General features: G+C 40.6%; 1 protein-coding gene across 1 annotated transcript; it reads right to left on the reverse strand.

The window, feature by feature from the left end:
- Positions 1–9,572: 9,572 nt before the first annotated feature.
- Positions 9,573–10,499, reverse strand: LOC115587534 (olfactory receptor 11A1-like). Its single transcript, XM_030427412.1, has one exon. It carries the CDS (start codon positions 10,497–10,499, stop codon positions 9,573–9,575), a length of 927 nt encoding a protein of 308 aa, XP_030283272.1.
- Positions 10,500–15,316: the final 4,817 nt, after the last annotated feature.

Consider the following 15,316-nt stretch of genomic DNA (forward strand, 5'->3'; position numbering starts at 1 on the left):
GTATTTATGGTGCTAATAAAAGCCAGTAAGCCAGAGCATCTCCATTAAGGCGGGTGGGCAGTATAGTGGCAATATCTAGCTGCTGTCCATCTGTCCATCTGGCTTTAACTGCAAGCTCTCGTCTGGTTTTCCACAGTGAAAAACTTTCCTTGTCCTTACTATCTTCATGAAAGTAAGGCAGTAATTCCACTCTGTAGTGAAGCACTGCCTTTGTTGTATCCAGCGTTGGGAATAACGGCGTTAGAATAAACGGCGTTACTAACGGCGTTACTTTTTTTTCAGCAACGGGTAATCTAACTAATTACTATTTCCATCGTTACAACGCCGTTACCGTTACCGACTATTAAATATGACACGTTACAAACTGAAGCTGCTCATTGAAGCTGTTGTCATCCGACTCGGCTCTCAGCCACCGGAGCTGCAGAGCTGTTTTTTCCCTCCGGTGAGAAAGGAGGGAGGGGCGAGACAACCGCATAAGTGATGATGATTGGCTCTCTAACGTTGAGTGAGAGTTCTTAAGCCAATCAGTAGCAATGTTCGGTTTACACACAAGCCACACACGCACACAGCAGCCTCACACACACAAACTAGGAGAGGTGAACTGCAGCAATAGCGAGTCTAAAGGGAAAGTTAACGTTTTCAAAGTGGAAGTACAGACACTACTTTAATCTCCTTTGTCCACGTCCGTTGTAAGCAACTCTGATCTAATGAAGCATCTCTCAGTGGCACACGCTTCTACAAAACTAACACTGGCCAAAAGTACGCTAAAATGACTGCCGAGCTCAAAAAGGGGGAAGAAATAAAAGAAACGCAATAGTTACTTTTCCTGGTAACTAATTACTTTTATAGTGGAGTAATTCTGTTACTGACTCAGTTACTTTTTGGGAGAAGTAACTAGTAACTATAACTAATTACTTTTTAAAAGTATCGTGCCCAACACCGGTTGTATCCCGCTGGGTCGCGCTGCCTGCGCCACCATTATCAGTAGAGACCCGTTGTCCTCCACGTGATCAGCTAATGACTGCAGCGACATGATGTAGAGTACTGTCCAACTGAAACTGTGGCGAAAAAAACTTTGGTCTGCTTGCCCTTCCAGCAACTGTCCGTAAAAATGTTCAACTGTCCATGTAAAACAGAAACAAACTCACAGAGAGCACCTGTAGACTGCAGTCGCTTTCCAGTGAGTCCTGCCAGCAGCAAGCTAGTTGATAGGCTTGGCTAATTAAGACAAAGACGAGGGGGGGGGAACACTGAGGAAAATAAACCACCGCTGCCACCACTCTGTAACCCTATTTTCTTGCCTGGTAGCGTATTCCAGTCTCTTGTGGTTATGGATAAATAGCAGGCTACACTTCTCATTTTCAGTCTTCTTTTAATGATCACCAAAACGGCAGAACAGTACAATATCTTTGACCTCACATGTCGGGGTTCACGACACAACAATCTTCTACTTCGATCCGCATGGCGGACCACTACGTCACACACATACCTGTACCCACCAAAACAAAAGCATGAATCAACCCAAACACTGTACATAAAAACACACAAATTAAAGTGATGCAAATGGCAATGAAATATATAATGTAACAGTCACAAAATAATAATGCATTTATCATTAACTTAAGTAATACAAATAATATACATAATAAACATATATAAAATATAATAACATGTAAAAATGACACAAAATAAAGTGTACAGTAATTACCATTACAGAAACATTGCTTTGAATTTGTTGAACGTAAGGAAAATAACTTGACTGTAAGGTGCACACTTTGCCCGTGTTGGAAACTTCTCTCCACCGCTGCTAACACTACCTCAAACATAACGAAGCACCTACAGAGACAGCACACACACACAAAGCTTGTTGCTAAGGAACCGTGGAGCAACATGAATGTAACGAGTAATGTAACTAGTAATGTAACTAATTACTTTCTTCAGGGAGTAATCATGTAATGTAAGGCATTACTATTTTTGAGAGTAATGTGTAATGTGTAATATATTTGTTTTTTGAGTAACAAGCCCCAACACTGATCATTGCATTATGCTGAGAGAAAAATGGTGCCAGAGTAGTGTCCAAAAGTGTTTTTTTCTTTCTGCCAATAAGCTCCCTATATAGCCCATTATGTTGGACTGCCCAACATTCCAAGATGCGCGTTTCAACGTGGGTGTTGGAGGAGGATGGGGGAAGAGACAGGAACAGTTGAGTGTTGTCTGCATAACAGTGGTATAAGAATCCATGTGATGCGATTGCAGAGCCTAGTGATCTAGTGTATAGTGAAACAAGAAGTAGTTCTAATACTGAGCCATGAGGGACACCAGTGTCCAGAAGGCAGGATTTGGAAAAGGAGCCGTTCCATGGGACCTGAAAGATGCGATTTGTTAGGTATGATGTGAACCAGTTTAGGGCAGAGTCAGCAATGCCAAGTTCAGCCAAAGTGGAGAGGAGGATTTGGTGGTTGACTATGTCAAACGCAAAGGATACATCGAGGAGATGAGGACTGACGTGTTGGACGAGGCTCTGACGGCACCAAGCAATTCAGTCACCGTGAGGAGGGCCGTCCAGAACCTGAGTGGCTAATCGGGAGGACCGGGACAGTCTGCCTTTTGGGCTGCAAGGGCCAGTGCTCAATTATTATTTTCATTCATTTATTTATTTATTTTGGGCCGATGATCAGTCATGGCAGTGAGTAGGTATTATGTGTAAAACAGTCTAAAACAACCAATGAAGATGATAAAACGGGTAAAGCAAGATGTTGAACAAAATGCAACTTTACCTGCACTGTTCAAGTAATTAATCAGCCTATCAAGTCAATGAATTGTGTGGCGTTGTGACATATAGCCTGCCTAACCTAACATTACATCATTTAAATAATAGTATGATGCGATGCCATATAACTGGGAAACTTTGTCTTGTAGCCCTGTGATGCAAGATGCAGCACAAAGCACCAGCCATGAGCCCACCACAGGTCCAGAGTGGGCAGGTAGGATTGCTCATTGAGTGAATATTATTAGAATTAATATAATAAAGAGAATGGTGTATACCTGCACTATATGAAAAATGCCCTGAGATAATTGATGATATATGAGTCAGCACTACAATAATGAAACTGACTTGAATTTTTTATTTGGAAAAGGGGAGGTGATGGTTGGGGAAGGTTTTTTCTGAATGGGCATAGGAGTAAATGAGGAACTGATGTCTTTTACTTTTGTGGTAAAGTAAGTTGCAAAGTCATCAGGAGTGAGGGAGGAAGTAGGGGGAGGGGTAGGAGGGGTAAGGAGAGAAAAGAATAAGGAGAATCGTTTCCTGGGGTTGGAGGCAGAGGAGTTGATCTTTGACAGGTAGAAGGCAGATTTGGCTGAGGATACCGTTGAGTTGAAGTCAGAGAGGAGGTGGCAGTAGCGGGCAAGGTCATCAGGATGATGTTATTTTCTCCAATTTTTTCTCTGCTGCTCGTAGCACCGAACTATTGGTTTGGAGAGATTCAGACAGCCAGGGAGGGAGGGTAAAGGATCGTGCCTGTCGAGAGTCACCCAGGACAACGAGTGGAGTGCCATCGTCAGGGGAGCAGCTCAGGAGTGTGTCCATCTCACCAAAGAAGTCATTGAGAGGACCAGGAGGGCGATAGATCACCACAATGTTGAATGTGAAAGGAAGTGCGACAGAGAAAGCCTGGAATTCAATAGCAGATCTGGAAAGGTGGTCCAGGGGAAGGACCTAGCAGGACCACATTGGGGAGAGGAGGAGGCCAGTTCCTCCTCCTCACCCTGTGTGTCTCTGGGAGTGTGAAAAGGAGTGGGCAGATGAGAGGGCAGCTGGAGTGGCAGTGTTCTCTGGGGTGATCCAGGTTTTGGTAAGGGCCAGGAAGTGGAGAGTCTGCAGGGAGGCATAGGCAGAAATGGTGTCTGCCTTCTTAACTGCAGACTGGCAGTTCCATAGCCCCCCCAGTACTTCAAGTTCAGTACTGGTGGAGAATGTCGGCTAGCAGATCAGCAGCTGAGCAATGTGCCTCTGGTGAAATCTTCTCCGGTTTGATGTCCTGACTGGGATTGGGTAAAGTTCATGGCTACAATCGGCAATGGGCAGCGAGTTACTTCGACAGACTCCCTCAGAGAGACTTCCTAAGTCTTTCTTCACCAGTCCTTGTTCGGCTGGCTGTAGTTACTAGCCCTTATGTGCTAGATTTACCTCATGCAGACTTGGCTCTGCCCTGCAATCTTCGGTGGCCTATTGGCCTATTGGTCACAGCTGACTTGGGCGAAACTGCCTGTTAACACTGAGTTTCAACAGTTTCACACCAATTTACCCAAAAAGTACACTGAACAAAAATAGAAACGCAACACTTTTATTTTTGCTCCCATTTTTCATGAGCTGAACTCAAAGATCCATTTCTCTCAAATACTGTTCATCTGATGAGGATGCCACCAGGGCGCCTTCCTAGGGAGGTGTTCCTGGCACGTCCAACTGGGAGGAGACCTAGGGGTAGACCCAGGACCAGGTGGAGGGATTATATCTCTTCTCTGGCCTGGGAACGCCTGGGGATTCCCCGGTCAGAGTTAGCCGATGTGGCCGGGGAAAGGGATGTCTGGGGCTCGCTACTGAAGCTGCTGCCCCCGCGACCCGATTTTGGATAAGCGGTTGACAATGGATGGATGGATGGACTGTTCACAAATCTGTCTAAACCTGTGTGAGTGAGCACTTCTTCTTTGCCGAGATAATCCATCCTACCTCACAGGTGTGGCATATCAAATGCTCAGTGGGTGACATGTTTGGTGAGTATGCTGGCCATGCAAGAACTGGGATGTTTTCAGCTTCCAGGAATTGTGTACAGAACCTTGCAACATGGGGCCATGCATTATCATGCTGAAACATGACGTGATGGTTGTGGATGAATGGCACAACAATAGGCCTCAGGACCTCGTCACCGTATCTCTGTGCATTCAAAATGCCATCAATAAAATGCACCTGTGTTTGCTGTCCATAAAGTACACCTGCTCATACCATAACCCCACCGCCATCATGGGCCACTCGATCCACAACGCTGACATCAGCAAACCGCTCACCCACACGACGCCACACACGATGTCTGCCATCTGCCCTGAACAATGAAAACCGGGATTCATCTGTGAAGAAAACACTTCTTCATCGTTCCAAACACCATTGAATGAGAGCATTTTCCCACTCAAGTCAGTTACGATGATGAACTGCAGTCAGGTCGAGACCCCAATAAGGATGTCAAGCATGCAGATGAGCTTCCCTGAGACGTTTCTGACAGTTTGTGCAGAAATTCTTTGGTTATGCAAATTGATTGTTGCAGCAGCTGTCCGGGTGGCTGGTCTCAGACGATCTTGGAGGTGAACATGCTGGATGTGGAGGTCCTGGGCTGGTGTGGTTACACGTGGTCTGTGGTTGTGAGGCCGGTTGGATGTACTGCCAAATTGTCTGAAATGCCTCTGGAGATGGCTTATGGTAGAGAAATGAACATTCAATTCACAGGCAACAGCTCTGGTGGACATTCCTGCAGTCAGCATGCCAATTGCACGCTCCCTCAAAACTTGCGACATCTATGGCATTGTGTTGCTTGATAAAACTGAACATTTCAGACTGGCCTTTTATTGTGGCCAGCCTAAGGCACACCTGTGCAATAATCATGCCGTCTGTAATCAGCATCTTGATATGCCACACCTGTGAGGTGGGATGGATTATTTTGGCAAAGAAGAAGAGCTTACAAACACAGATTTAGACAGATTTGTTAACAATATTTGAGAGAAATGGTTCTTTTGTGTATATAGAAAATGTTTTAGATCTTTGAGTTCAGCTCATGAAAAATGGGAGCATAAACAAAAGTGTTGTGTTTATATTTTTTTTCAGTGTATCTAGACAAGATTAAATATTACAGCTAATCTTCCTCACAGAATCCCTAACTCTAGATCTACAATTCCCTCTTATGGCGGGTACACACTACAGGATTTTTCAAATCTTCACAGATTAGGAGACCACACACTTGATGATAACAAAAGACAGATCGCACAAGATCTGTCTTTTGTTATAGCAAATATTAAACATGTTCATTATTTACGATCTGACCTTCCGACGCCTTCCGAGCGGATCTGACCGGACAAAATCACTCTTAACACACCCCACACCACAGGACAATCAGACACGATGTCCTTTGCACACATCAGATAATCGGGCCTTTGCTGGCTTTGATCGTAAGCGGGAAATCGGGACAAAAATCGGCCCGATTATCCTGTATTATACCATGGTCTGGGTGAATACTTGATTCTGATTGGCTGGAGGGTGTAGGTTAAAAAAGTGATATACGGACACCTACTAAGTAGTTCCAGTCAAATTGACTGTTCACCGCTGTAAATCAATGCGCTAGCTGGCTTATCAAATCTGAATATTTTATTTCCAGCACTGAGTGCAGTCTTTCAGTCTTTCAGTGTCTTATCCTCTGAACACCACAGGGTGGCGACTGTAACACACAAGCTGCAGAAAGTTCACTTCCCCTCTAAATTTGCTGATATGCAAATAATCTCACATCCCGTTCGCTGTTCAGCTCTCTGCTTCAGGCCGCGGCCACAGTAACGTTACACACGGCCGGTCATTTGTTCGTGGAAATCTTGCTATTGATTTGGGGACAATGACATGACTGGTTAGCTAGCTATTCATGTTAGCTAGCATACTGTCAAATTATATTTACTGTTTGTCAACCGTATGCAATGTTATTGACTTTGAATCTTGCTAGCATAGCGTTGGCTTTCTGGCTCATCGCTGAGCGGACTAGAATATCTCCCGTTGCCAAGTCGTATCTATGGTCCGTCCTATTTACTGGAGGAGTGAACAACGTTTCCGTTGCATAAGAATCTTACGGGAGAGTAATGATTGTTCCAGGTATTAGTCAAACCCTCAGGCGTTACCAGGGAAACTAAGTTATGGCTTGTGAAAAACTTTATATTTTGATTGTAAAACGCATGAAAATGTAAATTAATGGTCCGAATTTCTTTTCTTTGGCAAGTGACCATGGTATAAGCGGGATAATGCCCTTCGAGGTGTCCATTAACAGAAATGAATCGGACTTCGCGGAAGCAACCGTCCTCCGCTTCGCGTCGGACGGTTCACGCCTCCGTGTCGTCCGATTCATTTCTGTTAATGAACACCTCGTCGGCCATTATCCCTTACGTGTGTACCCCCCTTTACTCACCAGCAATAATTTCACAGCCTCTCTTTCCTGGACAAAATGTACACACGTTTATTTTTGTTTTTATTGCTTTTCAAATCTTTATCAACATTTTAGAAGAAAAATCAATGTTTATGTTATTAGGTTCAATGTATGATCTGCGTTTTTTTTCAATAGCTTCCAGGTGATGTGACCCATGACGAAATGTCTTCCTTTACTGGTTGACACACCTCTTTATATTTTATTTGCTGCTTTTTTGCTTTTTATTCACATTTGTAATATAAAATAAGCACTTTTGTCATTAGTTTCCATCCATTGTTTGCAGTTTTTTTCAATAGCTCAAGATATAATGTTAAATTATAGCTGCTGCACAGCGATGGGTCGGGTCCGGACTATTTATTGGCAAAATTAGGCAATTCTGAGCAACAAACAGGACAATAGGAAGACAAGACAGTTGACAACAATGTTCATTTTGGACAACTTGAGGCGTGAACTCACAACTTCTGGAATCAAAGACTGTCATCTATCGCTCTGAGCTAATTGGCAAGTGGCAATACAACAGTGGCTTCACAAATTGAGTAAGCCATTCACTGTTGTGCAGGCAGATTTGAAACCACTGTAAAGACAAAAATCTGAAAATACACATATTGCAGCATGGAGATGTTGGTAATTTGTTTTTAAAAATGATTGATTTGCTCCATAAGTGAATAACTGATGTTTAAAAATGCTGCTTGCATTGACTGAAATTATTCACAAGAGCAGAATTCAAAATGTTCTCAAAAATTCAGTTTTTTAGGTAAAATTCTGATATTTGTCAAACATCATCTACCATGACTCTAAAAAAATTTAAATTTTTTCATGAACATTGAAGATTTATTTATCAATTTGCAGGTATATGTTTACAGTAGTGTTCACAGTCAAACATTTTCATGCACTGTAGGCAAAAATTGTGGGAGGAGATAGGTTTTTATAAGTTTTACAATTTAAAAAAAACAGTGATGGATTCATAATTTTTAATAGGTTTAAATGTACAAATGTTTCTTTTGTATTGGGCTACAGTTTGATGAAAGTGTCAAGTTCTAGCGGGTTGATTTGTTATGAATTTTCAATGTTTTGAACTTTAGATGCTTGCTGTAGCGCCACCATCAGGACTATTGGCTTGGGTTTATAGCTGAGGTAATCTGGCATGAGACTGGACCTTTATGCAAAATCTGGTTAGCTTTCACCCATAGTCCGGTCCAAGCTATTTGTTTTTATTTAATTTAGAGGCTTGCTGTGATGCCACCATCAGGACAATTGCCTTGTGTTTCACGTTGAGAACATCTGACATTTTGATCTGTCATCATCATCATCCTTGCTGGGTCTCAAACCCACAACCTCTGACACCAAGAACCAGCTCCTTACTCACAGAGATAATTGGCTGGAAGTGAGACCGGCTGTGTAGCTTCATTTGTCGACTCAGGGAGTCACTGTCCGGGCAGCTGTTGTCAAGGCAGATTTCAAAAATGGTCAAAATGTCAGAAATTCTGTTACCTGAACAAAAATCTGATAATACATAAATTGCATCTTGACAGCATGGAAATGTTGGTGATTTGTTTTTAACTCCAAGTGTTTTGTTTCATGAGAGAAAATCTGATACCACTCTTACATTGACTCCAGTTGTTCCCATGAGAGCAGAATTCAAAATGTTCTCAAAAATTCAGTTTTTGAGATAAAATTGTGATATTTGCCAAACTTCATCAACCATGACTCCAAAATATTCTCAATTTTTTTCAGGAAGATTGAAAATGTAGTTAGGAAGAATTTGATAGTATATGTTTACAGTACTGTTTACAGTCAAACATTTTGATGCACTGTAGGCTTAATTTTTGATAAATCAAAAATCCGAGAAACAAGTTTTGTGGAGGACGGTCTGAAGATGCTCTCTAGCAAGTTTGGTGACAATTGAGCAAAAATTGTGGGAGGAGATAGGTTTTATAAGTTTTACAGGTTTTGAAAAAAACTGAGTGATGGACTTCATAATTTGTAATGAGTTTAAGTGGACTAAAGTTTCAGCAGTATTGGGGCTAAAGTTTGGTGAAAGTTTCAAAACTGTAGCATATACTGTTGATTTTTTAGGTATTTTTACATTTTCTAAATTTAAACGCTTATTATGCCTTATTAGCTGCCCGGACCCTAAATATGACTTTCTGTTGTGAAAGACGTGTTCCTCTCATTACATCACAGAAAAAATGAGAGCTGTAGAAATAATTGGAACTGAAGTCTGCATTGATATACATTTTGTCTATAACTGTATGTAAACTTTTGACTGCGACTGTATTATGTCTTTTTTTCCTACAGAGCAGAGATCACAATCTAAACAGAATCTTGCAACATGAAGAAGAATATTTATTTTCTATCAAACAGAAATCTTTTCAATGATTGTTTTATCTTTGGTAGATTAAATCCATACATAATGGGGGTGATCATGGGTTGGTAAATGAGGAGACACAGTGTTAAGAAACTTCGTTCTCTATCTGACAAAAGAGCCTCATTCGAAGTTAAATCAGTAGCGTAAAAAATGAAGCCAATAAACAAGCCTGAAAGTGAGACAATCTGAGGTGTGCAGGTGGTGACAGCTTTTTGCTGGCTTTCTTTGGAGGTATTCAGACAAATTACCAAAATCTTCATGTATGAGACTAAAATGAGACTAAATGGCGTAACAATAGTTGAAAAGGAAAAAAACAGGTCAGATATTTTGTGGAATACTGAAACTGAACATGCAAGTTTAACTATCAAGTGGTGGTCACAAAACAATTTGTCAATGACATTTCCACAAAATTTCAAACGAACGACGAAAGAAAATGAGAACATACTATTAACAAATGAATACATCCATATAACAACAGTGATCGTACCTACTCGTGTTGTGTTCATCATGACATTGTAGTGTAAAGGACAACAGATAGCGACATATCTGTCATAGGCCATGGCTGCTAAACTACAAAACTCAATAGCAGCACATGTGGAAAGACAAAACATCTGCAGGAGACACCACGGCAGGGTCACTTCATGGGTATCTGAAAACATCTGTGACATCACAAGAGGATACATTGCTGTGCTGACACAAATTGCATTTGCAAGCAAATTACATAGTAATATATACATCGGCTCATGTAACTTCTTGTCCAAAAATATGACCGTGATAAGAGCTGCATTGGTGACATATATTGAGAGGTACCATAACAGCATTATGCTGAAATACAGATATTTTAACTGTCCAATATAACCATATGCTCTCAGCACAAAAGACAAAACCTCAGTTGAGTTCTCCATTTCTTTCTTGTGTAATGTGGGTGCCACACAGTTAACAGATTAACAACAAAATGGACTCAGTAATATTGTTGTTTCATGATATCGTCACACTTTGTCTACAATTGCGTTTCCAACAGTGGAACTAAATGTCTCGTTACTGATCCTGCAGAGCAGACTGCAACACCACAACAGTATACTCCAAAACTCTGATTAAAATGAACAAAGTTAAAATGGACTGTGGTCATTAAAAAGTACAACATCACATAGTTGGTTATTTGATTATGATGAGAGCTTAAATGCTTTAAATGTTTAAAAGATATCTTAGAAATACCTGTTTGAGTCTGATTCGTCATTTGATAAATGATTATCCCATTTGATAAATGTCTCTTCAGTCACCTGCAACAAAATGTAGACATAAGTAGACAAAAAACAACAATAAGCATATAGTATGTAGACATGAATGAAAATCACCTTTTTACACACATGTTACAAGATTGCTGGTGTCTCATAGATCCCATCCCTTCCCTCCCAACTGAACAAGACAAACACCTCCACTGAACTTTATACAGTTCTTGTACAACGAGTTGATCAGGGTGCCCTCAAGGGCCAATCTGCTAATACGAGCCAAAAAGTTTTCTTATTTCCTTTCATCATGAAATAAAAATACATCTTCCTGTCATTAACATAGGAATAGATTTTCATTCATATCACACCAACAGAAATTTTACTGTTTTTCAACTTTAATAACAAAGTTAAGTGAATGATTTTGCAGTTTTGATCACTGCATCACCTCATTAGTATCAAGAGTGAAGGTTTGCACATGGACGGTAAATATATGTCCTTGGCATGTCCACTTATCCCCAGACAGCACAACAAAGGAGCTCATGTGTATGGGGGCGCTGATCGTAAAGTTGCATGTGATAAAATAAACGGCAACTCTTCATCACATTTAGCAACAAACCACATTTAAAAAACACATGTGCATTTTCTAATGTTAATGTTACATGTTATATCTAAACGTTAAATCTAAATGCTCAAATGTTAAATAAAAATGTTTAATCAAAATCAAAACGTTAAAGGGAACCTATTATGCAAAACTCACTTTTTCGTTGCTTTAGTGCAGACATCCAGAGTGCTTTCCCACCCCTTAAGCTTGAGTTTCGACAACAAACTCAATGTTTTGTAAACTGCCGGAGTCAGGAAATTAGTCTCTAAATGAGCCATTTGGATTTTACCCCAAACTGTTACGTAACAGTCCGGGTCATTTGAGTACTCCCGCCCTCACGCTGGGTATCTCCTCCCATACTACCCCAGCTACCTGAACGAGGATCCACCATTTTCTCCTTCTTGCTTCACTTGCAGGGACGTAGCCAGGATTTCAAAATTAGTGAGGTCCAGAATTTGATGATGCATGTCAGTCGGCGCAGCTGTGATTTCTATTGAGCAGCACGCCACTGTATCTCTCGAGATTTTTACGGACATTTGAATTCTCTGTGATCGAGACACTTGTTAATTGTCTGTGGACTGGGCCAGGTTTAGACACATTAGAGTACTGATCACACACGTGTAGTTTTCTTTGTCAGACCCACTAGGAAGAGGGGTGCTGTTTCGACTGTGTTTTTGTTTGGAGTAATCTGGAAGTAGAAAGAGGGGTTTTATTTTCATTTTGTTTAAAAACAGTAGCTCAGTTTTACGAGTCCTCTTTTGGTTATATTTGTTTCTTTGATTTAACAGCACCTGCAGGCCCTTTGTCCTTTCGCTTATTGGTTGTGTTTTTATGACGATCCCGCTTCCGTCAAATAAATAACTCTAAATTACAAATTACATCTGGTTGTATGTTGCTTCCTTTTCCCTTATCGAGCTGGGTCATAACAATAGCCCATAATAAAGATTGCAAGAAGCTGAAGAAGTGGCTTAACAGCATAAAGAACCACGTGTATTGGACAGCAGCCTCCTCTACATCAGGGCCAGAGAGTGGCTAAGTGGGCCTCCATTCTCAACCATGTCCAAGATGTCCACACATTCGAGATCCTGCTTTCCCCCAGTGCTTGTATCCGGAGCGCACCTCAAAGGACAAGAGTAAATGATTGACAGCAGGTAGATACACAAACAAAATTGTGTGTAAAATGTGTTTTTTTTTAATATCTGAAAGATGTTTAAACAGTTTGAACTTGTGTGATTTTTTTCAGGAACACCAGCTTTCTGCGGGCTAGAAAAGGCATTGACTAATAAGAGAATTCTGAAAGATGTGGAAAAGCTCAGCCCTCACTATCAGACCTCATCGCGTGACGCATTGCACGGCATCATTCTGCGGTTTGCACCAAGAATGTTGTCTTCCCATACCTTGGAATGTTATGCAGGTGAATAATCAGTTATCAGTACTATTTTTCCACTCAAGACTCTATCTGGCTGCCCTGCATTACAATGAAAATGTCCAACAACAGGCCACATCTACAAGTGGGGAGTTACTGTGCAGAGTCAACTTCCCCAGTTCAAAACACAGAGTATGCAATACAAAGCCTGTGAAAGCAGATCCAACATTTCGTAAGTTCTACAATCTTATATCTAAACCCCACAAATTAAAATAAACACGGACACACAGGCATAACACAAAAGGTTGAAAATAAACACAAACAAATAAAATCTTAATTCTTTTTAGATGGATTTCAAAATAAATAATAAATAAGGAGAATGTATGAATAAGAAGTAACTATGAGAAATAAGAAGAGAAACTTTACAACACTGCAGCACAAGGCTTTTTGGTTCAAGTTCATTAATTTTTGTTTATTACACTGCAGATGACATTGATGCACTGTTGGACCTGATCTTCGAGAAGGTTTTCCAGGACCCTGCCGCATATGTGAACAAGGTGCTGAAACTCAAAATCCCTGAAGACCTCTTGGCTCAGTATGATAGATCCGACAAGCTGGACGTTATAGCCAGTTATGTTTCAAGGTTCAATCAAGGACAGGTCTGAACCAAACATACTGTCCTTCTGCGTCAGGGAACTCTGCACGAATCCTCAGCACCACGGCAGGCAGCACAACTCTCTCTCCTATGGAAGCAAATTTGTACCATAATTCAAATTAAAATGCATTTACAGAAATGGTTTTTCATTTTAATAATGTAGCTGCATTTTTTGACTCATAAATAAAATTAGTAATAAATCCTCCAAATTGCATTTTCATTTTCTTCTTCAAGACTGCTTATTATGTAACTTAATTCATATGATAAAGAAAAGGACATTTAAGATTTAATATTCAAAAGATGGCCCAGCAAATAGGTACCAAAATTCAATTTGAAATGTCAAATTTGAAAATTAAAATGCATTAGCCGAAATGCTTTCTCATTTCAAAGTCAGAGCTGCATTTTTGACTCATAAATAAAATTAGTAATAAATCATCCAAATTGCATTTTCATTTTCTTCTTCAAGACTGCTTATTATGTAACTTAATTCAAATGATAAGGAAAAGGACATTTAAGATTTAATTTTCAAAAGATGACCCAGCAAATAGGTACCAAAATTCAATTTGAAATGTCAAATTTGAAAATTAAAATGCATTAGCCGAAATGCTTTCTCATTTCAAAGTCAGAGCTGCATTTTTGACTCATAAATAAAATTAGTAATAAATCATTCAGATTGCATTTTCATTTTCTTCTTCAAAACTTGTTATTTTGTTACACAAAGACAAAGAAAACTGCTTTTTCATTTTGAAGCCCTCCCCCCGCAAAAAAAGGTCCAAAATTCAATTTGAATTCGCAATCCCAAGCGGCGCAGGAGAGTGACGTCAGCGGCCTCTCTTCTTCAGTGTTGCCAACATGGCGACTGTCTCGCTAGACTTAGCGACTTTTCAGTCCGTCTAAGCGACATTATTTCGAAAAAGCGACTAGCGACAAATTTAGCGACTTATTCAGATCATCGGGGGAAAGGCGAGAATTAGATTATATTGTAATTCACATGCTGCTCAGAGTCATCGCAGTCCACGGCTCCTCTGCAGCAGCGCCGGGGTCTCTCCTATCCCCTTCCGCACGGCTGCGCAGGCGACAGGCCGGTGTGTGGGGGCTGGCTGGGGCAGGCAGGAGCGTGGATCTGATGTCGGATAGCTGCCGTTTACTCTGTTTTGATCTGTTAATGTTAGGTGTCTTTAGCAAAGGTGAGACCCAGACGCGGACAGGAGGCTGTAGCTGGATGCATGGAGTGTTTATTGTTTATTGTAACACCCCCTCCTACTCTGAGTAGGAGGGGGTGTGCACGGGGAAGCCACGCTCCACGCTTACATTAAATGTAATAATGTCCGCAAACGTAATAAACCTTAAACACCTACTAATACTGACCGTGCGTGCAAAATCCAGCTGCTGACCATCCGCTCCGCTGTCACACAACGGATCCCCCGTCCGCGCTCCCTCTCTCTCTTATAATTGTTTGCCCGAAAAATAATTTCCATGAAGAAAACATCGTCTGACATTTCAATTTAAATTCCCATTGACAGTACAAATCTCAAGAAATCTGGATGTATTGCTCATTTGTAAACACAACACTTATCAGTCTATAGGCAAGAATCTAAAGGTTTATTAATTCAATTCATTTCAAATTCGCTTTATTGGCATGAATGCCACAACAACAATATTGCTCCAAGCACCAAGAACCACGAAAAGAATACCTAGCACAGTAAATAATAATAATAATAATGATAATAATAATGATAACTTTGAACATTATCACAATTAAGTTATCAATCTGCGATGTAAACAAAATGCAAACATTACAGACTTCTAACCATTTTTCTAAAAGTGTCTGTATTTTAATTGAGAATAGTTTTTATATAAATTACACAAAA

This window comes from Sparus aurata, chromosome 9, assembly GCF_900880675.1.
Source record: "Sparus aurata chromosome 9, fSpaAur1.1, whole genome shotgun sequence".
NCBI classification, from domain to species: Eukaryota; Metazoa; Chordata; class Actinopteri; order Spariformes; family Sparidae; genus Sparus; species Sparus aurata.